At 38.5% G+C, this 26,928-nt stretch overlaps 1 protein-coding gene across 1 annotated transcript in view; it reads right to left on the bottom strand.

Annotated features, from left to right (window-relative positions):
- Positions 1-26,384, bottom strand: part of TMX4 (thioredoxin related transmembrane protein 4) — a 44,374-nt gene extending 17,990 nt beyond the window's left edge. The window contains exons 1-5 of the mRNA XM_049651124.1: positions 26,014-26,384; positions 14,103-14,218; positions 5,077-5,122; positions 3,373-3,501; positions 764-809 (exon numbers count right to left, since the gene is read on the bottom strand). Coding sequence (XP_049507081.1) covers positions 764-809; positions 3,373-3,501; positions 5,077-5,122; positions 14,103-14,218; positions 26,014-26,186 — 510 coding nt within the window. The 5' untranslated portion in view covers positions 26,187-26,384. The remainder of the gene's footprint in view (positions 1-763; positions 810-3,372; positions 3,502-5,076; positions 5,123-14,102; positions 14,219-26,013) is intronic.
- Positions 26,385-26,928: the final 544 nt, after the last annotated feature.

Genomic DNA, 26,928 nt, shown 5'->3' on the forward strand with positions numbered 1-26,928 from the left:
CTGATGTGCATGAGAAACAGAAGAGTCTTATGAACTTCTTGAATGTTAAGTTCCAAATATGACATCATGACTTAGAATCATAGTTTGAAAAGACAAATATAAGTACACACTTCTAAAGATTTTTTTGAAATACTTTAAGGATATATATTTAATTCCACAGCAAGTTTGTTAAATTTGGCAAAATTTAGCCCATCCTACACAAAAATGGAAGTAAAAGATTACGTAACACATTCAAGATTATATAATTGTTCAAATTTTAACCTAAATAACAGTTCTAACTCACTGAAATGACTCAGGGAAATGATAAAATCACATATACAAGGGACACTCAAAGTTCTTCTTAAATTGTCACAGAGTAAATATCTTAGGCTTGTGGGACACATGGTCTCTGTCACAACTACTCAACTCTACCATCATAGCATGAAAGTAGTTCTAGACAACAGGCAATGAATGAAAACTAATGTGTTCTAATAAAAGTTATCAAAACAGGTGGCCAGTCCCCAAGATATAGTTTGCTGATCCCTGACACACAGAATAGGACTTTGACACAGTAGTTACAGGTCCATGTTCAATTTATGCCCTTCTACACAGAGACACGTTTCTACTGGGGACTCCACATGAGAGCAATTGTGTGCCGTAAGGAGAAAAGTGAATTATAAAAGTACTTATAAGTGTTTACTTTCCTATTGCTTAGAAGCTACATTCTTACTCCTTAAAAACCTCTCTGCCAAGATAGTCACAAAAGGTATATTTAATTACTCACCCATATCTTGCCAGAGATGCTAAACAGACCAGCCATTCCAGACATCCTAAAAAAAAATTAATAAATGAAGAGAAGGAGAACCACTGGTGATATATACTATGATGAAACAAACCAAAACAAAGCTTAGGTCATAAGGATCTGCCCCTCCACTTTTTGCAATATGTTGTCCTCTCTCCTGGATTAACTTCCATTCCCATAAAGCTTAGATTTCATAGCCTTCATTTCAATTCCTCTGCTATAAATACATTCAACCCCCCTGGCCCTTTCTCCCACCATTGTACATACCTGGCAAAAACCCCAACCCGGGGCAGCTGCGTGTCTCTGGAGAAAACCACATGACTGACTACTCCCCCTTCCCAGTCACAAACCTCAGGAAGCACTCAATACTGCATTGTCTTAGGCTCCACTTGAGATGATAGCTCATGTCTTTTCCCTCTCTTCAGACCTTCCACACCCTCCCCTTTCCATGCATGCTTAGCTAACAAATACTCCTTGTATGTCCCTGTGAAATCAGAAGCCATTATGTGACCTCTCTTATCTTCCCACCATCAAATCTGAGCCTGGTGTACACCTGATCTACCTCCTCCTGTTACAGCAGAGAAAGTTGATCTGCCCTACCACAGTCTAATTCCTCGATTTGCGTCTTGGATCTTTAGTCTTGGACACTTTAGTCTTGTTAATGACTTGGCTCTTTCTGCCACTCCTTTTCCTACATTAGTAATTTCTCCCTTTCTGCTGGATCATTTTCTTCTGCATGAAAACATGTTCTATCCCCTCTTTTCTTTTAAAAAGCACATTCTTAGACTTCACAAACGTCTCCAAAGAGTAGCTATGCTTACTGTTTCTTCTCTTCACCATACCTTTAACCATCACATCTGGCTTCCATCCTCACTACTACATTATCACTACTTGTCAAGACCATGATGACTTTGCACTGCTTTACCAAACATCCATGTCTCGGACTCGATCTTTTAACCTTGGTAACACAGGACACAAGTGACTACTCCCTCTTTCTTGAGCACTCTTTGCTTAGCTTCTAGGAAATCGTACACCCTTAACTGTCTGCCGGCCTCATTGGTACTCATTTTCAGTTTCCTTTTGCTGACTTCTTCTCTAATCTTAATTTTGGGGTGTCTCCTGGCTCAGTCCCAAGCACTTTTCTTTTTACCTCTCTCTAGGTGATCCCCTCCCTTCTAAGGTTTAAATACCATCCACACACTTTGTTCCTCAATTCTCTATGGAGACCCATCTCTACACATTCAACCTGAGAGCTCTAGAAAGAAGTCTGCATCTCAAACTTATTTTAAATCCATCCATTCTCTCAATTCCCACTGCTGACACACTGATAGGTACTACAACCATCCCTAGGCTGGACACTGCAACAGCTTTTAACTGTCTCCCCTCATCTATTTGTGCCCCTTCCAACCTCTCCTCCTAAGAGCCATCTTCTAATTGTATGCAATGATAACATCCAAGGTCCAAAATGAGACCCAGACCCATATGATCTGGCTCCTGCCTCTCTTTCTCGGTGTATACCACCCCTAATCCTTTTCCCTGTGCTCAACCTTGTTTCTGCTCCTCAGCACGATGAGCTCTTTCCAAATTGGGGCCTTTGGCCATGCTATACCCATTGTTGAGAATATTCCTACCCCTGCTCTTTACCCAGCTAGGTCATTCTATCCTTCAGATCTGCCTGCTACTCTGCCTGTCATCCAATGGACGCCCATGCCCCCATAGTTCATCCCTGTCTTAGTAAGGGTTTGTTTTTAATAGCCCTTATCCAGACTAAGATTCTTTATATCCCTAGTTGTTTTTCTTAATATGTCTTACTTTAAGTTTCATAAAGAGAGCAGAGGGACCAACTCTGTCTTGCTCCCTGTTAAATATCTAGCACCTAGAATAGCATCTGGCATAAAATCAGTACTCAAATATTTGTAGAATGAAATGTCAAAGATGAACTGCTTTTACAGTAAGCTATGTATTTCTTGGGTATTTTATAAAATACTATTTCATGATTTATTCCTGAAATATTGCATGATTTGATTCTATTTCACCAGGAATATTCCCTATACTTGTGTAAACTAACATAATATTAACTGCAATTATCACAATTCATTCAAATTTAAAACCAACTGTGGAAAAAAGTTAATATGGTCTGGCATTATGTACTTCACCAAGAATTATACAGTTTGCCATCATGAACAAAAGTTACCCCAGCAGTGTTACGCGAGGCAGCCAAAGACACCATAGGTTTTATTTCCACATAGATACGATAGCTTCAGAAGAAAGAATGGTAAATGATATTCAATATCATATTTTGTAAAGACAAAAAAGTTGATATGCCTTAGTGCAAAAGCTAGAGGAAAGGCTTTTGTAATCCACCTGAATCTGAATACTTAATTCCTAGTATACTAACAACTGGCTGAAACATATGTGGGTCATAAAACCAGAAACACAACACAGGCCAAGCATGGTCAGTATGTAGTCTGGGTAATCAGAAGTGAATATGAAGAAAAATGTAGACCTTGAATGCCTATGGACTGTTAACTTGATACCTCTGTTTTATAAAAACACCCTGTCATAAAAAAATAATAATAATAACAAGTTACGTCAGAGAAGCCGGGGATTTCCAGCCAGTCAGAGGCTCAACTGATTGCCATTTCTTCTCTAAGATATAATTCTGCAGGTCTTCATAGATTCCTGGGCCACGGTAACGGCGGAATATTCCATCCTTTGCACTATAAATTATAAAAACAAATAGAAAATAAATCTATTAAAATGATAAGTGTTATAGGTAATAGAAACCAAAACAACAACTAATTTTACATGTGAACTCTACTTTGAATTTTAACTTGGCTCAAATGAAGAAAACAATTATAGGTAAGCATAAATCAGAAGGTATGCATTATATTAATCTGTTACAGCTGAGAAATTCCAAAACAGCAAGCACAATATATTCTATGTGTAATTTTATCACTGCACAATTTGGGACCACAAGCAAAGTTCTTGGCAGTGTCTAATCTACCAAGTTTCTTTTTATTATTTTTGCTACAGATGATTTCAATTTTTCTCTTACAACAGCAAAACATTAATTGTTATCAAGCTTTAAAAAACTGCATCCACACTTCCAAATTTATGTCATTCAAATCCCCCCTGTCAAAATTAACAAAACACCTTGTATTCTCCATGCCCCTCGGCCTTCCTCTCATTTTCTCGCCATGGTCCAGCTTCCTTAAGGGAAGAGTCTACACTTGCCATTTTCTCCTCCTGTATTGTTTATTCACTACTCATGTGATTGGTGGTTCTGCTTCCATGACTCCAGAGAAACTGCTCTTATGCTCACTGGCACTGCCCACTTGTGAAAATCCCTTCCTTCCTGTTGGCTTTTATGACATGAGCTCTCTTGGCTTCTTCCTATTACTCTGACCACCCCTGTTCAGTTCCTCACTCCCTGTCTTCCTTTGCAGATGTTCTAATATTGGTCAACACCAGGTTCTATCCTTAACTTATTTCTCCTTCCACAGTATACATTCTCTCTAGATACATTGCATTTTTATGTACCTCAATGTTGAGGAATCCCAAATACATGTCTTCAGTCTAGATCCTTCTTCTGAGCTTTAGATATGGAAATCAAACCAGCACCTAAACTTCTCCATTTGGAATTAACAGAGGCACTTCACACTATCTTGTCCATTCTGGCCTCTATCTTCCAAACTTCATCTTATTCTAATGGCTCCTCAATAGCTTTTACAAATTCTACATGGCTTATTGGTACCCATTACAGGCTCTTCCTTCGTTATAGCTAATTAGTCACCATGTTCCAATGATCTCACATCCTAAGTATTTCCAGGATCTATCCCCCTTCCTTTCCCTTCCCTGTAACTCTACCTGAGCCTCTCTAACCTCATCACCCAGGATGATCCAAATGTACTCCATAGGCCAGAACAAATTACAGTCCTCAGAAGGTATCTCATTTTCTTCCAGGCTTTTCCATATCTCCTGTACCTGGAAAGGTTTTCTCCACTCTGTCTGCTTAGCCCAATTCCTAACTTATATATCATCAGAGAAATTATCTTTGACCACCCCTGTCCTACTCCCTGCCTGACACTAGGTGCCTTTCCCCTGCTGTACTCTGGGCATCCCTCTCTCCTTCCAGCTATCATTAAATACACACACCAGTATTTCTCTCTTCAAATTTTAAGCTGAATGAGCAATGGTTATGGAAGGCAACTTAGAATTCTTGATACACGTCTACTGCTTTCGAATCTTTTCTAATGTTTCTAGTGTCTAACCAGAAAATTATTTAAACTTACTGAAAAAATGCTGGGAGAGTAGTGACAAAGAAGCGGCCACTTAAACCTACAAGGGGCACAAACAAAAAAAGTTACAAGTCAAACTCAGACTACCCCAAGCACCTAACTTACATTGTAAGAATAAGCAGCCTTGAGCTTGTTTTCATAGCCATGTAATTAAAATCATTCCAGTTATTTAATCACATTTACTAGTTTTTTTGTTTTTTTTTTTGTTTGTTTGTTTTTTGGGTTTTTTTTTTACTTAAAGATATCTTATTTTTATCCATTTTTATTTACCTACCACTTTCTGATGACTGACAATGTGCTTATCTTTGATGTGTTACACTAAAGTTTTCTGGCTTGTGCATTGCTTGGAACTGTATGGTGGCTGAAAGGATAAATTTTAGAGTCATGCAATCTGGGTTAAATACTAAATTCTCCAGTTACTAGCTTTGTGACCTTAGATAAATTACTTAACCTTTCTGTGAAATGGGTATATAAAAGCCTGACTGAATTGTTCTGAAGTTAAGGTAAGTATATTAAGTGCTTAGCACATATTAAATAGAATAGCACATAATTAAAAATAGTACATATTAAATATAAATTATAGATATCAAATCAATTATAGGTTTAAAAACAACAAAGAATATGAAATTATAAGGTCATTATAATTTTTGTACATTTATAAAATTTGTAATTTCTGTCAAGGAACTCTGTGTACTTTAATGGATTGTTTCAATTTGTCTTAGCAAACCCTTACAAAACGATAACCACATATCAAATGCTTTCCTAGGTACATGTGAAAATAAAGATAAATAAAACCCTTCGTCACTGATCCAATATTTACTAGGCATCTTCTTTGTTTCAGGGACTGTAATAATGGCTCAAGACACATAGATAAGGAAGAACAGCGTTTGACATAGACTGTTCTGCCACAGTCTAGTGGCAGAGGGATAGAGTTTAATCAGGTAATCATGACCAGAAACAGAGATGCATGATATGAAGGAAAGGGGCATACAACAAAAACTTGCATGAGACTAGGAGTAAAGAACAGATCCCTGCCCTTTAAATGTTCACCAATAAATAATGTTGATGTGGGCACCACAAGAGAGTAAGCCCAGTTCTGGCAAAGAGAAAACTAAAGGACTCCGCTGGCCAGCATGGTAAGCTGGCAGAGACAGCATTTCCTCATTTCTCACCACTTCTGCCTTTCCCACTGAAGGACAGTCTGGACAAAATCAAATGCCTATTTAAATAATGTGGCTCAAATGTTACATCTCTGGGATAACTTGCAGTTTGAAACACAGAAGGTTTATTTTTAACAACAAGGGATATTTGTCGATACCTACTTTATAAACTAAATCTATACTCAACAAAATAATTTATTCATTAATGATGAGTCTTCCCAAAGAAGGGTTCTCTGTTTTTTCTCATACCAAGCCAAGCAATTCTAAAACATCCCCTATGGCACTTAAAAGCAAACACAGTACTCTGAAGGCAGTAAAAGTCAATGTTACAAAAAGAAACATAAAGTTCATACATTTATCCCTGCACCTTTTTTTTTAAAGGTTGTACTGGCAGTAACAGAACTCTAACAAGCGTCTGTGTCAACAGGGCATTCTCACCTGTAACAAGCTTGGAACTCCCTCTATCAAGGAGAAAAGGTTTTTTTAAGTAGAATTCCAAATCTAAATTGCCATAGAAAAAGTACTGGTAATCCTAAAGACCTGAAGATTATTATATGTTTTGCTTATTACAAAGTTTCATATTTTAATTCTTCCCTAGCTACAGATTGTTTTGACTGCTCCAAACTTTGTACAAGCGGAGTTACAGTGTTAGGGAATTATGCTTTATTTACATGGCCTTTAAAATGGAATGCATAAACAAATTAGTATCCCATCACTACTTCAAGTCTCTATTTAGGTTGGTTTTTTTTTGTTTGTTTGTTTTTTTTTATCAGAAGAAATAGATAGGATTTCTAACAAATGTCAGGCATCACTGAAGGCAATATTTTTTACTTGTTCTTTAAAATCCTTCATACATTCTTGGTCATCATTGGCCATGGCAATAAATTAAAAGTAAACAAACATAAGAAATATTTCATAAAACACATTAACTTACACAGTATTTATAAACAGTATTTCCAGATTCACAGGCCAGCTTGCCTGAAGTCAAATCCCACTTCTGGTTCTTATTAGTTTTTAATCTGGGGCAGTAAATTTAAACCATCAGTTTTCACATAAATGGATATCATTATTTCTATCTCAGTATTTTTTAGTATTAAATGATTTCTTATTTATAAAGCAAACAGAATGCAGCGTTTGACATAGAATAAGTACTAAATACATCCGAACTAATATGCTGTGTATTTAAATCTCTGGTTAAAAGTTAGGATAAAATAGGACGTAATAAACTAACTTAGTGTTAAGTGCTTTGGAAATCAGACACTATTTTGGATAACGTGTCTTTACAAATAAATGTGCCCATGAAAAAACACAATAGAGAAAATAATGACAGATAGTCTCTGAGAATTTTCTACATTTTTCTGGTTCAGGCTATAAGGATGCTCATCCCCAAAATTCCTAGAATAAAGGGTATAAGAACTTTATGGCTCTTGATATGAATTGCTGTGCTGTTTTCCAGAACTACTGCACCAATTTATAAGACCATCAGTTAAGGCTTATTTAAAATAAAGATCCTTTTTGGGATGCCTGGGTGGCTTGGTTGGTTGAGCATCAGACTTCAGCTCAGGTCATGATCAGGTCATGATCTCATGGGCTTTGAGCCCTGTGTCAGGCTCTGTGCTGATATCTCAGAGCTTGAAGCCTGCTTCCAATTCTGGGTCTCCCTCTCTCTCTGCCCTTCCCCCTGCGTGCATGTGCGTGCTCTCTCTGTCTCTCCCTCTCTTCCTCTCAAAATTAAATAAACACTTAAAAAATTAAAATAAAGATCATTATTAATAAATTGTAACACCTCAAAACTTTCATTTATGTTTCTCTCTCAGTATTCCTTTAAATGAAAACCCATGCAGGATACTAATAATAAAATCATAGCTCCTAACTGAGATATGAGTTCAGTTTGCTGTCTGGGATAATATATCGTCACTGAGGCTGTATTCAGGACAATCAACCACAAAATCAAGAACAATTAATGTAGCCCTGAGATTATGACACATTACTAACTCCTTGAAGATCTGACACCATAGGATAATCACTTCAAATAAATGACATTTCTGAGAGGTTAACAATGTCAGAAAGCTTTGGGTTTCATGTCAGTGCTCCAAAAATGTATTTAGTATTGATACCATCAAGTATCAAGGGAACCTTTCATTACCTGAAAAGTTAAAACATGACCACCCTGGAACGGAGAAGTACCAGCTGAGGTTGTGAACTTCAAGTTTTAAAAACAAGTAAAGTGTGGATCTTAACAAAGGATTACAACAACAGATCAGCAGCTCATTTCAAAGTCTGCATAATGATTCACTGCAACAAACTTCAGAAAGTGTAAAAGAAACAAGTGTACTCTAAACCTTTAACTAAAGGAGATAAAGGTTGGTCACAAGGTCTGCCAACATTTCTGCATGTCTTCTTTACTTTAAGGGAAACTTCCACTTTAAAATGAAGATTTATTGCAACATAAAAGAGGCATTAATCCAAAATTCAGGAAAAATTTTAATTTCTTATTAGCAAGCTTATCTTAAACATGAAAGCTTATCTTAAAGAAAAAAAGAATTAAAAGATTATAGAAAGAAAAATTACATCAGGGAACTATATTTTGATATGCAAAAACACAATAGAAATTATTTAAGTTAAATATTTAAAAAATGGAGATAGCTACCAGCTTTTGTTCTACCATTATTAGCTGTGCTACTTTGGGCATGTTATTTAACCTCTCTGAGCCTCAGGTTTCTTAGTAACATAGAGATAAATAGTTCTCTCTAGAGTTGTTATGAAACTAAAATGTATATAAGTGCCTAACAATTATAGGTTGAAGTAAATGCTTAACTAAATGTTAGTTATTATCACCAAAAGAGTAGCAGAAGGAAAGCAATAATAAAAAAAAGAACTAACCTTACCTTTGAGACGGAAATAAAGTTGTCAATATAATAGAATACAAAAGACTAATTTTTATAATTATCAAATTAAAATATGAACATTAACTGAAACACAGTTAACTAACAGTCAACTAACAGCTTTTGCTTAACTTAAACATAATGCTTATTCTTGACCGTGGTGGGAGTCTGGTTTACCTCTAGTCTAGTGAAAAACCATCACCCACGGGTGCTCTATGAGCAGCTACTGTTTTCCTGCCCTTGACAACTAAGCTCATCTGCCTGGAACAGAAGGTTCAAGTACATACTCATTACACTGACTTTCCCAAAGAGCATGCAACTGAAATACCTATCGCCTGGCCTATGTAGTATTACACAGACGATGTAATCTGATCTAATCTAAGGCCTTTCCTTTCCTTGACTTCTACATCTCAGCTGTAAAATGCAATGTGTTTATAATCCCCAATCTTGATAATTCTGAAATCTTATTTTCTGTTCAAAATACCTACAAAAAAAAATCTCTTCTGAGATATACCCCTGGAAGAGTTACAGGCATGACTAAACGCACGCATAAACACTTCAGAAATTCTTGCTTTCACTTCTTTTTAAATTTTATTTGCAAGGAAAAGAAATGAAATTATGCCTTACTAGCAGTGTTGGCAAGGCAGCCCTGATGAAAGTACATACCAATGGAGATCTGTGACCAAACACCAATCTGTATACGGAAATATCCAGAGGTGCCTGGGTGGCTCAGCCAGTTAAGCATCTGACTTCAGCTCACGTCATGATCTCACAGTTGGTGAGTTCAAGCCCCACATCGGGTAAGCCTGAGCCCCACTTTTCTCTCTCTCATGGGATTCTCCTTCTCATGGGATTCTCTCTCTCCTTCTCTCTCTCTGCCCCTGGCTCACTTGTGCCCTCTCTGTCTCTGGAAAAAAAGAAATCTAGTAAAATGTTCAAATTGGGGAAATGTAGTATTCAGGATGTTAGACTTTGTAAAAATGAAGTAAATACCCAAAGAACTTTCAAGAATAGGGTCAAGCTGCCCTGGAGGTCTGCCAATGAGTCAGTACAACCTAAGATGCGTCTCTCTTCATTTGGCTTCCAGGACCCCCTACTCCTCCAGCTCCTTCCTACCTCACCTGCTTCTCTTTTTCCTCTGTTGGAACTAGCTCTTTCCTTCTACATGTTAGACTTCCCTGGTTCCCAATCCCCAAAACACTTCTCTGGCACATCCTCCCTAGGCGATCTCAATTCTTCCCCTTCTTTTAAATACCATATACAGTGATGATCCTCAAATGTATATCTCTAGCTCAGCTCTATTTGGTTTTCTATTGAACATCTTAAACTTCAACCCTTTGGTCTTCTCCATATTCTTTCTTTCCATCAAATGCTACAGCCAATCTATAAAGAAATCCTTTTGGATATTCCAGCCAAATGTAGTATCTCAACTCCAATCACTCATCACTGCTGCTGCTTGTCTGAGCCACCATCATCTCCACTTGGGACTACTACATTAACCTCTTAACTTTCAAAACATAAACCATATCATGTCACTCCCCTACACAAAACCTTCCAGTAGCTTCCTTCCTATCATACTAATATCTAAATTCCTTGTCATGGCCAAGAACACCCTGCATGGTCTGGTCCCTAGCTACCCCTCCAGTTCTGTTTATCTTGAGTATCTCACTGGCTATCATATGGTTCCTCAAATAAGCCAAATACACCCCTGCCTGCACATGCCATTTGCTCTGCCTGGAATGCTCCTCCTCTATGGCTTGTTGAAATTCACTTTCTCAATTTGTCAAGACATCTAATCAAACAGTCCTTCCCTGCACATCCTATATAAAAGAGTGCCTCTCACAATTTTCTACACTTTTATCCTTTCTTTTTCTTCAAGTCCTTACTGCCACCAGACATTATTTTCCATTTTACTCTCATTACTATTTATCTCCTTCACTAAAATGTAAATTCAATGGGCAGCCAGGTCTTTATATTCCTTATTTACTTGTATCATTTATCTATATCACTGTCATCTAATTTTTATAATGTTTATTTATTGTTGAGAGAGAAAGAGAGTGAACACACAAGTGGTGGAAGGGCAGGGAGAAAGAAGGAGACACAGAATGTGAAGAGGCTCCAGGCTCTGAGCTGTCAGCACAGAGCCCGATATGGGGCTCAAACTCATGAACCGTGAGATCATGACCAAAGTCAGATGCTTAACCGACTGAGCCACCTAGGCGCCCCTGTATCACTGCCATCTAGAACAAGACCTGGTACATGGTAGAAACTCAAATATTTCTTGAATAAGTACATTATTCTGAAACCCTTTTAAAAGATTAATTGATAGCATTAGATTAAAAAAATTTTGAGAGAGAGAGAGAGAGAGTGTGCACACAAGCAGGGGAGAGGGGTGGAGGGACAGAGAGAGGGAGAGAGGGAAAGAGAGAGAGAGAATCTTAAGCAGGCTCCATGCTCATTGCAGAGCCTGAAGCGCAGCTCAATTCCACGACGCTGGGGTCATGACCTGAGCCGAAATCAAGAGTTGGATACTCAACCAACTGAGCCACCCAGGGGCCCTAACAGCATTAGATTTAATAAAGTATAAAATAAAATAGTATAATCTGAAGTGAAATATTCTTTAGGCCACTCAATCATGTGTGTGGAATTTTGTCTCATAATTTTTATTTATGAGTTAGTTTTTAAATTTTTACTATTTAAAATAATTCTAGAACTATACTTTAAAACTTGTTTTAATACATAAAACAATCATTTTTTCCTTTTTTTGGACTTTGTTTCTTCACTATTCCTAAAGAATACTGGACCAAAGACTTTTTTCCTTCTTCTTTGATAAATATTTCAAATATATATAATTTACATTTACATAAATAGTATGAGTCAATGATAAATTTGTTTTTAAAATATTTCATTATAATAGATTTCTCTCTACCTTATCAAAAAAGCACTCAATCCATTCACACTGGAAATAGTAGCTGTAAATCTACATTTTAGATGGAAAGACTATATTCAGTTAACCTTTAGATTTGTGAATCCATCACAAAGTTAATCGTTTAATTCTTTTAACTCAAATCATGCTGTGAATTCACGGCAGGTACACCAAACGACTGAAATGTGAATAGGCCAGCTGCATTTCCAAGAAACACATCATCAAATGTGTCTCCTGCCCACTAATTAGCAAGGCTTACACCTGATTTCACTGGACTCAAACTACTAAAAGACAAAAAAAAGTTTACAGCAAAAATGTAATTGCAATGACATGACTTCCAAATGGAATAACTCATTCTAATAGCCCAAACCATGAACTAGTAAGTATAATTGTCCAGCTCTAAATAGCAGATGGGCAGAAATGGATTTGATTCAAATGATTAAAAAGGTGGAGGCTTGAGAAGTAATGGCTTTAACAGAAATCTCTCTTCAGGGGTTTGTCAACACATTCATCTTAACAGACGCCATCAGTTTTCCTGTCCAAGTAATTGGTAATTCATTACTTTGTGTTTTTGCACTCATGTTTGCACTCATGTTTGCACAAAACACAAAAGTTGTTGGTGTTTCAGAAAAGTAATTGCTACACCTCCATGCCTACCTTCTTTTTTCCCTTGTAAAGGGAAGAGAGAGACAGAGTATGCACAAGCATTGGGGGAGGGGCAGAGACAGAGAGAGAGAATCTCAAGCAGGCTCTGTTCACAGTGCAAAGTCGACTTGGGGCTTGATCTCACGACCCTGGAATGATGACCTGAGCCAAAATCAAGAATCGGCAGCTCAACCGACTGAGCCACTCAGGAAACCCTTACACAATTATTTTTAAACTACAAATACTACTTGTGTGTATCTTTTCAGAATTTAAAAGTTTCCTCTATTTCCCTCTTTCTTTTGAAAAATTATATCATTAACAGCTAATAAATGTAGATGAAACAACAGAATTAGAAATTCACCATTCTGGAACACACTGTGAAATATTTGGTTCGGGTAAGATCATCATTTGGTTCAGGTAAGATCATCAACGCCATGTATCACCCCATAGATTATATGCTAATCACAAAATGGGGTCTTTTCTTTACAATGGAGATGTTTAATGTCATCACCTTAAACAAGTGCTCAAACTCAACATCACTAACGTGTCTTAATATGTGTGATAATATTTGTCTTTTGGTAGAATACAATTTAAGTCACAGGATCACCTATGAAGTACTCTTGGCCATAAATGTCTAACCTGAATCATGTCTCTAGACCAAAATTCAAGTTGCAGAAAATATAAGAATAAATTAAATGTTCCTACAGAGAAACACCTAGGCAAATCCCCAGCCTGTTCTCTTCAGAGTATCAATGTCATGAAAAAAAATGGGGGACTATTTTCTAGAATGAGGGAGACTAAAAAGTATAGCTACCAAATTCAATTGGTGAACCCTGATTATACCCTGGTTCAAAATGGGAAATAATGAAAAAGATTTTAATATACTTAAGTACTGAAGGGTAAAGTATCATGATGTCTACAACTGATTTTCAAATGACTCAGCAAATTAATAACAATATAAAATATATGTATGTCAACACCAGCATACATAGACAGACCCAGATATGTTAACATGTTATCTGTTGATTCTAGATGGTCAGTTCATGGGTACTCAATATCCTAGCCTTTCATCTTTTCTATTTGTTTGAAAAAATTCAAAATAAAGGGGTGGCACCTTGGTGGCTCAGTTGGTTAAGCATCCGACTTCAGCTCAGGTCATGATCTTGTGGCTCCTGAGTTTGAGCCCTGCGTCGGGCTCTGTGCTGACAGCTCCAAGCCCAGAGTCTGCTTCGGATTCTGTGTCTCCCTCTCTCTCTGCCCTTCCCCTGCTCATGCTCTGTCTCTCTGTCTCTCTGTCTCTCTCTCTCTCAAAAATATATTTTAAAATAAATAAATACATTTAAATAAAAAATTCAAAATTAAAAGTAATAAGCTTTTGCATTTCATGTCCAACATGTACAGCACCTGGCTCTTGAATGACGTCCACTTTGCCTACACTGATTTGAAGTGTTTCACCGTTCCTTGCAAATGTCTCCCATTCTGAGTCAGTCTGCTGGCAGGACGGACACCAAGGGGCATAACTATAAAAGAAGAATAGCTAATCAATATCATCAACATATGAAAAAAATCTGTAAAACAAAATAGAGAAATAAGTTTTTAACTAAAGGGAAGCACAAGAGCAAGCTTTTCCAAAGACACTTGATATAGATAAACAGAAGCATATTTCCCTGCTAGAATCTAATGTATGAATATCAATTCCCCAGGAAAAACTTAGCCAAAGTTTAAGAATATTTTCACAAATTACTATAATACATAAGATATTTTATTTCAAAGTTATTCTTACAACGAACCCAAATTATACTACTTTCCAGATAGGTTATGATTTTTCAGGGTCAAACTATTTTGAGTGCCCCACTAATGGCAGACAATTTTCACAAGGGCCTCTTTTAAACTAGGCAAACCAGTTGCAGACCCATCAATGTGAGATCTGATGGACAGAAGATGTATTGCCAGTGGGTGCCCCCAAATGCAAATCATTTCCAAAGATATGTGGCAGTCTGAAGCATTCTCAGAAAGTAGAAGCTATACGCTAAGCTGGCTAAATGACACTTTCTTAAATAGAAGAGGAATTAGAAATAAACACTTGGGACTTCAACCAGAACTCTGTTTTTTTACATTATTTTTTTCATTCAACATGATCTAAGCACCATTCTAGAAACTGAGGCCACAACTGTGAACAAGACAAACGTGGTACCTCCTTCCTCCTTGTGGACTGAATCACCCACAGATGAAAAGAGGTAAACATAGGGGTAATGACATTCCAAGTGGCAAATGCCATGACTCAGAATGTGGATGCTACGGGACACTCAGGAGCTGGGTGATCTCAGAGGGCCCACAGAGAAAGGAGCATCCATGCTAAGATCTAAAGTAAGAGTAACGGCCAGAGAGGGCTCAGGGAATGTTCTAATCTAAGCAGAGAGAACAGTAAGTGTGAAGGATCAGAGTACTGACAGGACAGGATGAAGGGATCATTCACAGCCTTTAAAAATGTTGTATGAGGAGTTAGGACTTTATTCAAAGCTCCATTACCTCTACTCTAAAAAAGTGAGAATCATAATCAGATTTACACTTTGGAAAAGTCACCTGGCAGCTCTTTGGATAATGGATCAGGGAAGGATAAGATGGAAGGAAGCAAACTGGAAGGTTAGGCTGTCATCCTGGCAATATGTTAAGGGCCTCGCTTTGTTCCTATGATCCTAGAAAACATCATAAATAGGTCATAAAGCTCTAACACAGCCAAGATTTTATATGCAGGTGTTAAAATAGGAATCCAGAAAAGATTCCTGTTTAGAAATATAGTGGATTGAATAGTGTCTCTTAAAAAGATACATCCAACTCCTAAGCCCCCACACCTATGCATATGATCTTATTTGGAATAAGGGTCATTATACATATAATTAAATTAAGGATCTTGGGGTGTGATTATCCTGGATTTAGGATAGGTTCTCATAAGAAGAAGGAAGTGTGACACAGAGAAGAAGGAAGGCCATGTGAAAACATAGTCAGAGATGGGTGTTATGCAGCTACAGGCCAAGGGAAGCCACGCTGGCCACAAGAAGCTAGGAGAGGCATGGAACAGACAGTCTCACAGAGCCTCCAGAGGAAGCCACCTTGCCAACATTTTGATTTTGGAATTTGGGTCTCCAGAATTGTGAGAGAGTAAATTTCCATTGTTTTAAGCCACTAAGTTTGTAGTAATTTACAGTTGTCCAAGGAAACTAATACAGAAAGGAAGATAAAATTTGAAATAAGAAGAGATTGAGATCAAATATGCCTTATGAAGATTTTAAGAGTTGGTCGAGCTATGCTTATTATAAACTATTGTTAACAAACAGTAACATGTGCTGGAAATCCATTTTAAAGTACTAACATAGGACACAAGTAAAAGGAAAATATTTACAGAATAATGTCACAAAAATACATTAGTACAAATGGAGAGATATTTTGTTTTGCTGAATAATACCCAGATGGAAAAAGCAGTAAATAAAATTAATCAATGCTCACAAAATAGGACACAATGTTCACAATGCTCACAAAAAAATCACTGGACACTGAATATTTTGGGATGCCACCAAGTAGGCATACTTTAAAAATCTGCTTAAATGGGGTGCCTGGGTGGCTCAGTTGGTTAAGCATCCAACTTTGGCTCAGGTCATGATCTCACAGTTTGTGACATCGAGCCCTGTGTCAGGCTCTGTGCTGTCAGCTTGAAGCCTGGAGCCCACTTCAAATTCTGTCTCTCTCTCTCTCTGCCCTTCCCTGCTCGTTCTCTGTCTCTGTCTCTCTCTCAAAAATAAATAAACATTAAAAATTTTTTAAAAATCTGCTTAAATCTGTTTAAATTACACTTTAAAAATCCTCAACTCAAGTCAAAATACTGAGTGGATAAATGCAATAGGTATTTTTAAAAGACTTGATATCACTGATTGTTTACATACAATGGGTGAATGTTAGAGTAGGTAAATTATTCCACCAAGGGGTAGAGGGCAGGAGATATAGATGAACCAAGATTGGCTGTATGTTGATACAACTGATAAATCTGGATGATGGATGATGAGGGTTCATTGTACTACCCCTATTTTTGTGTATTTTTTAAATTTTCCTAATAGCTTTTGTCTGTCATCTTATTAAAGTATAACTGACATATAACATTACATTAGTTTCAGGTACAACATAATGATTAAATATATTTTTTAAAAGACTTGATTAAATGGAAAGATATGCCAAGTTCTGGATGGGCAGGTTCAACATTGTGAAAATGTTGATTCTTACCCCTGATTTATTTTCCATTTTATTCCATTCCCGAACTATTTTTACAAAATATGGCATCTATTATTTTTATGTTAGGAGAAGAAAGTGGTGGGGGAGAAAGAGAGGTAGGAAAGAATGTCTGCCAAAGAATGAGACAGGAACACCTGGGTGGCTCAGTCGGTTAAGCGTCTGACTTTGGCTCAGGTCATGATCTCACAGATCGTGAATTCGAGGCCCACGTCAGGCTCTGTGCTGACAGCTCAAAGCCTGGAGCCTGCTTGGGATCCTGTGTCTCCCTGTCTCTCTGCCCCTGTCTACCCACCTCTGTCTCTCTCTCTCAAAAAATAAATAAACATTAAAAAAAAAAAAAAGAATAAGACAAACACACATGCACACACAGGGAAAAAATGCCTTAGGAAAGGAAATAAAGGGGGAAAAAGTGTTAAATGATCAAATTCTGTAATAAGATTTAGGCACAAAGGTGCTGTTAGGTCATCATTTACAAACCCTTTTATCTCAACCTGGGCGGAAGCATGCCTGTAAATGCCATGCAATACTCAATACAATGACGCATACAAACCAACTTTCCTGAAAAACAGTAACAAACTGAAAGTGGGCAATATTTTGATCTTTCACATTATGAGGAGGTTACAGGGGGTTAAAAAGTCAACATGATGGGTTGCATTTACTTCAAGACAAGTATTGAGATTAGGCCCAGCCCAGCAAGAGAAAGGGCTGTCCAAAGCAAGGCACACATTTCTCTGTCCAGCCAGGCCCCTAGATGCAACCAGACTTAAGCACAATTTTTCACCCTCTCTAAGGATTGTTCATACTTCTCTAGAGGGGTAGAATAGCCAATTCCAAGATGATTCTAAAAGGTCATTAATCTTCTCATTACATCTCACTGTCTAGTCCCTGAGATCCCAGAGATATATGTGGACCAGAAGACATGATCCAAGAACAATCCACTGACATCTTTGAACATAGCTGATTATAAACATGTGAATCTCTACATTTCCAGGGCATTGTATATACCTGGTGCAGTAAGTGCTCAATAAATATTTGCTGAATAAATAAATGAAAAAATTAAAAAACATATATAGTCTTTATTTGAGAAAAGTCATTTTCTATATATTTGAAAAACATTCAGGGGTGCCTGGGTGGCTTAGTTAAGTGTCCAACTTCAGCTCAGGTCTTGCAGTTCTTGAGTTCGAGCCCCACGTCGGGCTCTGTACTAACAGCTTGGAGCCTGGAGCCTGCTTCAGATTCTGTGTTTCCTGCTCCCTCTGCTCCTCCCCTGCTTTTGTGCACAAGCTCTCTCTCTCTCTCTTCCCCCCCCCTCAAAAATAAATAAATTTAGAAAAAAACCGTCATATGGTAGATGTTACTGGGCCAAGCAGTTGGTAAACTTTAGGAAAAAAGAGGACATTTATTATTAAGTATACTTTGACAGGCATTTCTGTGTATTAGATAAGAGTACTGCCAGAGGATTCAGCAAGACCAACCACAAATTAACCATGTGACTTTGGGCAGGCAGCTTAATACTCACTCCATGCCTCAGCTTCCTCAACTGCAAAATGGGATAATAACACCGGCTACCTTAGAAGGTTGTTGGGAGATTAGATGACTTATATAAAACAGGTACATGTTAAGAACAATTATTAATACCAATTACATTTGTAATACACTGTTTGGTTTCCAAGACACTTTTATGATACATTAGCTCATCTGAACCTTACAACCTCACTGTCAAACAGGGAATGCAGATTTAAAGGACCTAGCTTAAGGTCACCTAAGACCACACAGAGTAAGAACCCAGATGGAGCATTTAGTTTTTGTTTTGTTTTTTGAGGCGGGGGGGGGGGGGGTGCTTCAGGGGAAGAGGGAGAAAGAATCTCAAGGAGCCTCCATGCCTAGCACAAAGGCTGACTGGGGCTTGTTCTCATATCCATGAGATCATGACCTGAGCCAAAATCAAGAGTCAGATGCTCAACCAACTGAGCCACCCAGGCTCCCCCCATCTTTTATTTTTTACATACCAGTCCCTAGTCTCTAGACAGGCTATTATATAAAGTGAGATTTGGGTAACATTGATCCCTAGATATAAAAATGCCACTGAGGTTATTTTAGATATTCCATTTTTTATGTAGCTGCTACCCACTGGAGACTGAGGGACTATGAATGCCATTATTTCTGAGATTTAATCAGAGCTTTTTGTGTTGGAGTGCACCAACATCATTCATTAACTTAGTGCATTCTTTGGTGGTAGAAATAAGGCAGCTGAGTCTCTGGTGTGGGAATTGGCCCACTGTTGTTTCTGCTTTTCAAATTATTAGTATTGTTTTGTATCTGAAGGACGATGATTTAGATGGTAATTGAGAACCTACTACAGGAAGGTTCTTCAGGGACCAAACGAATACAAAGAAGAAAATGCACTCTCTGTGTCTGTGTAAGTACGTGTATATAAATGTAATCTTTCTGTAAAACTCATGATGAAAATCATCAGAAAGGACTGATCATGATCTTTATTTATATTATTTAAAATTAGTTCATAATGTCAATCTTCTAAGAACTATAAAAGGGTTGACCTGCCATAACTGTCTTTTACATTCAAATTAATCCTTCTTTCATTTAAGGGCCTCCAAAAGGAATTAGAACCTTTACAGTCATGAAAACTATATGACAGTATCTTATCTATTTAGGCTTTTCCCAGGTGCCAGGGGTATATAAAATTAGCAAGCTTCATAAACACATTTAAAATGCCGTACGGCTAAAACACAGACTTGAATATTAATCCAAGGTTTTTAACCACTTTGGGAAACAAAATTCTAAAGCATGTTTTCGTCATCCATGTTATGCAATTCATGCATAAATTATACTTAGTTTCTGTTATACGTAAGGTAGTTGAAGGCCTGTGATTACTTTGATTTCATGAACCAACTGAATTTGGTGTGAGATTTCATTAAGTACATGAAACACATCAGAGAAAGGAGTTAACTTAAATACATTTCGTAGAAATAAAATTTTACTAAAACTACATTTTTATTCTCCCAATAATGTGCAATTTTTCTTCTTCTGTTTTGGCTCAAATTTCACCAGTGTGTCCCCATACATTCTCTTTTCTCATCCATGCAGAGATGAGATGGACAATGACTGATACAGTCGATTTTCACTTAGAACTTATTTTGCCCAAAATGCTCAAAAGAATATGTGATAATGAAGATGAAAAGGTAAACTAGGGTCATTTTTCTATGCCTTAATACATGAAACTAAATCAAAATGTCTTAGCTGATGACTTAACTACATCAAGTGTCATTCTTATATCTGGAAAACATGGGAAAACTCATAATAATCCAAGAGTTGGAAGGCTTATATTTAATTTGATTTCTTTAGAAGATCATTTCTAGGGCATTTTATCATAAAATGTAGAGAAAAAATAAAAATGGATAACTCCACAAAAATCATGTTATGTGCTAGAGAAAATAGAATTCACTCCATGGGGGCTCCTTGGTGGCTCAGTGAGTTAAGCATTTGACTTCATCTCAGGTCATGATCTCAAGGTTCTTGAGTTCAAGCCCCGTGTCAGGCTCTGTGCTGACGGTTCAGAGCCTGGAGCTTGCTTCAGATTCTGTGTCTCCCTCTCTCTCTCTCCCCACTCACACTTTGTCTCTCAAAAATGAATAAATGTTTAAAAAAAAATTAAGGAAAAAAAAAAAAAAGACAAACCCTCAATGAAGGCAGGGACTGGTATATTGCTTATACCGAGCCAGAACAGAGCCTGGCAGGTCCTGGACCACAGTAAATATTTAATACATTAATGAACAAATGGGAGATGATAGTGACTCTCCTTAGTATCTAAGACAATATATACAGGTGTTACCTCAGTGATACACTTGAGGAAGCTCTTGATTAAAGAAACAACTAGTCTATTGAATAATAGACTGTAATAGACAGTAATTCGTTTACTTAAAGTATTTATTGAATGTGATAGTTATTAAGGCTCTGGAGATAAACAGGAAAAAGAAAAAATTTCTTTCTCTACTGAAAAGCTTATTATCTAGAGGAAGAATCAGAGAAGCATATAAATAAATTTATAATTACGAGTTGTGATAAGGGCCAGGCTAGGTACAAACAAGGCAAAGTGAGAATTTTCCTGGGTGGTTGGGGTGCAGAAAAGGCAGAGCACCTGTATGAGTGGTGAAGAGTGTCAGGAATGAGCATATAGCAATAATGCTCCTCATCTGGAGAATCTAGAGACGATAAAACCATGGGTGGGTCGTTGAATCCCACAGGGAAAAGGCCTCCCTTAATGGTGCACCCTTTATGGTGCTGGCCAGCTGACAGCCTAAGCATGAACCGGCCAGGCTTTGTACCTTCCTCCCCTAGGTCCCTGCTATTCTCCTAGGTTTGCAGCAGGAACTGCAAAGCTCAGGCCTGTGTTCTAGTTCTGGCCTTGCCAATCACTTCCTAAGGATCTGGCCTTGGCCAAAGCTTTAACCTTTTCAAGTTTCATCTCCCCTAGTTAATGAGAATGCTACCTCTGCACCAGAATGCTGGGATGATGAAATAAGACAGCATTCAGGACATGAAATGGAAGCAATGTAACTGTTTACTGTGACTGAGATGATGATGATCATAGAGGTGATAATGTGGATAACCCTTTGTGGAAACAATCTGAAATTAAATACTTCTATGTTCACTTATGAGCTATTCTTTTTCGTGTTTTTAAATACCCATAACAGTACCCAGGGCAGTAGTTTTCAATCAGAGACATTTGGGAATGTGCATAGGGAATGGAGATGATTAAAATTTTTTTGATGTCACATGAACACTAGAATGTGATGGGTAGAGGCAGTGATGCTGACGGTTCTGCAACAGGCAGGCCATCCCCACATATCAAAGAACTGTCCAACCCAAGATGCCAACAGTGCCCTGATGAGAACCACTGCTGAATGCCTGACAGAGAAGAAGCATTCAGGAAACATTTGCTAAATAAATGAATGCTGTATCTGCTATTTATTTCCTTCAGAGCACAGTAGATTGACTGTCCCTTGAAATCAAAGAATGTCGTTCATTCATTTTCATCTTCCAAGACCCCCAAGTCTAAACTTGAAACATAACAAGCATGTAATGACTATCTCTTAAACATTCAATCCACACATCACTATACTCTATTAAACTTCAAAAAATTATGACTATCTGACAAGCTAAGGTGATGCTGCTTGAAGACATTCTCTTCGGGAATAAGAAGGATTTTGGAAAAAAAGTACTAAAACTTAGAGGTTCTAAGGATATAAATGAGGCTTCCCTCCATCACAGTGACTAATTTAAATTAGAATCAAGTCAGAAAAGGTAGTATTTTATAAAGATCTATAAGCTTTACAGAGGTAAATTAACCCAAAGATATACTTTTCTTCTGGATATCAGTTTAAAAGTAGGCAGGTCAGGGCCCCTTGGGTGGCTCAGTTGGTTGAGTGTCTGACTTGATTTCAGCTCAGGTCATGCATGATCCCAGGGTCATGGAATCGAGCCCTGAGTTGGGCTCCATGCTGAGTGTGGAGCCCAGTTAAGATTCTCTCTTTCTTGGGGCACCTGGGTGGCTCAGTCGGTTAAGTGTCCCAACTTCGGCTCAGGTCATGATCTCATGGATAGTGGGTTCAAGCCCCACGCTGGGCTCTGTGCTGACAGCTCAGAGCCTGGAGCCTGCTTTGGATTCTGTATCTCCCTCTCTCTCTGTCCCTCTCCTGCTCACACTCTGTCTCTCTCCCAAAAATAAGTAAACATTTAAAAAACTAAAAAAAAAAAAAAAAAAAGATTCTCTCTTTCTCTCCCTATGCCCCTCTTCCCTGCTTGTGCTCTCACTATATATATAATAAAATAAAATAAATATTTTTTTAAAGAAGGCAGATCAAAATTAAGCTACTTGGATATCTACTTATTTCTTTGGGGTGGGGGGGAAACACCAGAAAAATATATAGAATGTACATTTTTGTGTGTCAAAAGAACAAAAGCGGTATTCTCAAGAACTGATACAATGGGAACCAAAAAAGTTTAAAATAGTAAAAGGTTACAAAGTAACTGAATAAAGGATAGTATGAAACAATGGAAATAGAAAAAAAGAAAACTTCAGAAGGTATTCTAAAGATTATATGTACTCTTTCCTAATCCTGAGAAAGGGCAAACTTTTCATCAGAGGTTAGGATGAGAAAAGTACAGCAAGCCAATCATAGAGACATGGCAGAAATAGGGATTAAAATTATAAAACAATATATGAAAGCAAAGAAGAAGAGAAAAACTGAATATACAACAAGCATTAAAGAAAATGCAAATAATAATGGGATAATTTTTCAGATTTTTTAAAAAAAGTTTTCAGAATTGAAATGGTGAATTACTACAAATATATTTTAACTGATATTTCCCCTTAACAGAGAAGTGCTTTTTAAACATTGAAAATTCAATTGCAAGTTTCCAAAACAATTGACTGTTTTTAAAACAAAGAAAATATAACAAATTAAATTTCATAACAGGAGTAGAAAACACTGCTAGGTCCTTAAAAACAACTGAAATTATCAATACCAGTATAACCAAAAATTGTATTATAGGAGCTTTGTATGAAGTGGGATATGAGAAAAAAAATCCCAGAAGAGAAGTAGGATATAAGCAAATGAACAAATAAAGAAATGTCATTCACAGTAATGTCAAATTTTTCATACTATCAGAAAGTCTCCTAATTGCTTCTTTAGAAAAGTTAAATGCATCATCTGTAGACCCCTCACAATCTCCATTTATTATGATCTGTTTACCTGAAAAAAGTGTTGAAACGGTAGCTAGTATTAACACATTTGGCTTTTCTCTGTTCTATACATCAGCAAAAAGATTCTGATAAGGCTATTTGAGTGAATTCTTAGAAATTTATGGTAGGCCTGTAGTGGTTGAGAATATAATGAATTTTCTATTTTTTTAAGAAAAAATAGAAAATTTGTGAAAATAGAAAATAAGAAAAAATAGAAAGTTTCCTCCCTTTGTGAAAGGGAGGAAAGGGGGTATCACAAACAGATAAGAGCAACAATATTTCTTCAGGACTTAGGTTCTATTATGTAGAAAAAATTTGGATACAATGGTTTAAATCTTCTTTCCTTTAGAGCCTCCCTTCATAGTGACTTATTCTGAAGTGTACCCAATGAAAAGGGAACTTCTAAAATGATCTTAGGCACAATACAGCTTACTTCTGGGTTCTAAGTCCCATCTTTCATCACAGCCCAACATATTCCATGCGATGGACACATGGCAAGTTTAGATCAATTGGTTACTATGTCTGGGCTTGAACATTTATGAAAAGTTTAATTTGACAGTCGACGTAGCCAAACATACGAGTTGTTGGCTGTTGCACGTTTACAAGCTTCACATGGCTTACACTCACCTGAGCTTTAGCTTGTTTAGTTCTTTTACTAAGAAAAAAAAAAAAAATAGAGAGATGGTTATTCCAAAAAGGAGCTATAAAGGAGTTGAGGCCTTTCTGTTTTGACCTTCATCATGTACATACACAAACTCAGTTTTAATCAGAAAACTGGCATCTAGAAAGCTCCACCGTATAAGCACCTACTCTCAAAAAGAACTCTTTGTAGTACTAGCTGACAAAATGCAGTCTAAAATCTTACAATTATTACAAACATGACAGTCTTGAATAAAGCTCCACTTACGTTAAAAGCTTCTCTCTTAAATGGAAAATGACCTCTTCATCTTCATCCTCCTCATACTAAACTCATTAAGTAGTTTAATAAGTGCTTCATGACTACATATTTCCTTAATCATTTCATTGGTTCATTATGACACCAAAGGCATTTTACTTTCAGGTCTTTCTATCACCTTCTTCGTGGACAAAAGGTAAATGCATGTTTGAAGGGGTAATGTGTACTATGTTCTCTGAACAGCGTAATCTGCTAAGGGACTTGTAACTTTGGGCCCTGATCTCACACTGAGGTTTTCACTCCATACGCATCTATTTGCAACTGAAATTGAGAAAATCAAAATGTGGTCTTGGACAAATAAAGGAAAGATCCAATTCTGTGTGTCTGTGTCCTCAAGGTAAGATTAATGGCAAAACAGTAGTGATCAAGTATATACATGATCTGAAACTACAGTCTAAGGAGTTAAGGTATCATTTCTCCAGATGTTCTTCATACTCCCCACAAGCCCACCGTGATGGTCTCTGAAGCCTGTTCAAACATCCTCCCATGGTCTCCTTCAAGGCTTTTTCCAAAGGATCACTTTCTTCCTAGAAGTTAATTTTAAGCCATGTGCCTGTTCCTAACTCAAAACTGTATTTTCCCATCTCCTTCAAGCAAAGACACTATCCACAGTTTACCTTCTATTGTTCAAAAGGGGCGATGTACTAATGTCCCTTTCTTTATTACACTAGCACAATTATCTACCCAGAAATCTCTACCTCTAAAAATGATAAGGAATATCAACATTTATTTGAAATCTTGTTCTAAAACTTCAAAAACACCCCCATCTTCCTGTTTTATTTTTCACAATGACATCTCGGAGAATTCAAAATGAAAACCAAAATACTTTGCACTAGCTGGTGTGCCCTTCACGGTCTGTAATTATCCATTCAACAAATATCCTGCGTAGCCCGTGCTACGTATTTGTACTGCGCGTTAATTTCACTGAATGGCAGCCCTTTTCTCTTCGTACACACCTGTACCAAAAGCACGCGATTTTCTCACAGATTTCCTCCATTTCCCCCGACTCCCCTTGGCACGCTGCCCACCCCATCCCTCAACTCTTGCCCCCGCCCCCACCACCAAAGGCAGGGGGCTTAGCAGGCGAGGGGGGCGGCGGGTGCGGAGAGAGGCGGGATGCTCCGCACCCGCAGCTGTCACCGCGGAGGGCCTGGCGCGCATGCGCAGCGTGAGCAGGCGGCCCCCGCGCGGCGGGCCGCCGAGCGAGCAGTGGCGGAGCCCAGCGGGCGGTGCGGACTCCACAGCGGCCCGCGCGGCTCTGGGAGGGCGGGGCCCAGGGGGGCAGTGTGGCGTGCGGGACGTGCGGGCACACTCACAATTTCAGCATCCACTCGCCCTCCATCACCAGCGTCCAGTTGGAGGCGGTCATGGGCCGCACCCAGCTCCGCTCCTCCGGCAGCGCGGCCTGCGCGGGGCCGGCCTCCTCCGCCACCGCGACCCGGGCGGCCAGGAGCGCCGTCAGCAGCGGGCCCCAGCGCCCGCCCGCCATGTTGGCGCGTGGAGCGAGCCTCCTCGGCAGGGGACGTGGCGAGAGGAAGCGATGGGCCCGGAGCCTCGCTAGCTCGCAAGCCCGGGCCTTTCCAGGTAGTCGGAGGTGGTGCCTGGCCGCCCCGCCTCCGCCCCGCCGCACGAACAGTCCCAGCTTAGAAGGCGGGCAGTCAGCGCCGCCTCTTATCCGCCTGGTCCCGCCGAGGCCACGCCCCCTCCCGCCTCCCCCTGCCGTTGCCCCGGGTGTCGGTTGCCTGGGCAACGGCCGCCCTTTCTTTCTGACACCACTCCCCCCTTCCCCCCCGAAAATAAACAGATGACCCAATGTTGCCTAAGTTAGAACAGGCGCCTCATGCACCCAGGCTCCAGTACTGAGGTTGGCGCGCGTGGGGTTTTCTAAAGAGAATCGCGGCCAGTAATTAAAAAATTCACCCCCTATTCAGTGGCAGCGAGAATAACAAGAATGGACTGCAAAGTAAACCTATTTATAATGAGAAGATGGGAGGGTGTTTGGCCGTGGCCTCTTGCTGGAAGGGAGAGGAAAATTTAAGTACTCTCTGCATGTGTATATTGAAGTATCACTACCTTATTGGAGATAATAGTGAAACCGAACTCTGCAATTGTATCTTTTATTAATTTAAATTTTAAAAGAAACTTTTAAAACATGAGTACTAACATAAAATGAGTCAGTGAATAAAAGACTATTGGCAGTTGGAATTACATGGGTCTCGCACGGCTCTTGG

The sequence above is a fragment of the Panthera uncia genome, assembly GCF_023721935.1.
Source record: "Panthera uncia isolate 11264 chromosome A3 unlocalized genomic scaffold, Puncia_PCG_1.0 HiC_scaffold_11, whole genome shotgun sequence".
NCBI lineage: Eukaryota > Metazoa > Chordata > Mammalia > Carnivora > Felidae > Panthera > Panthera uncia.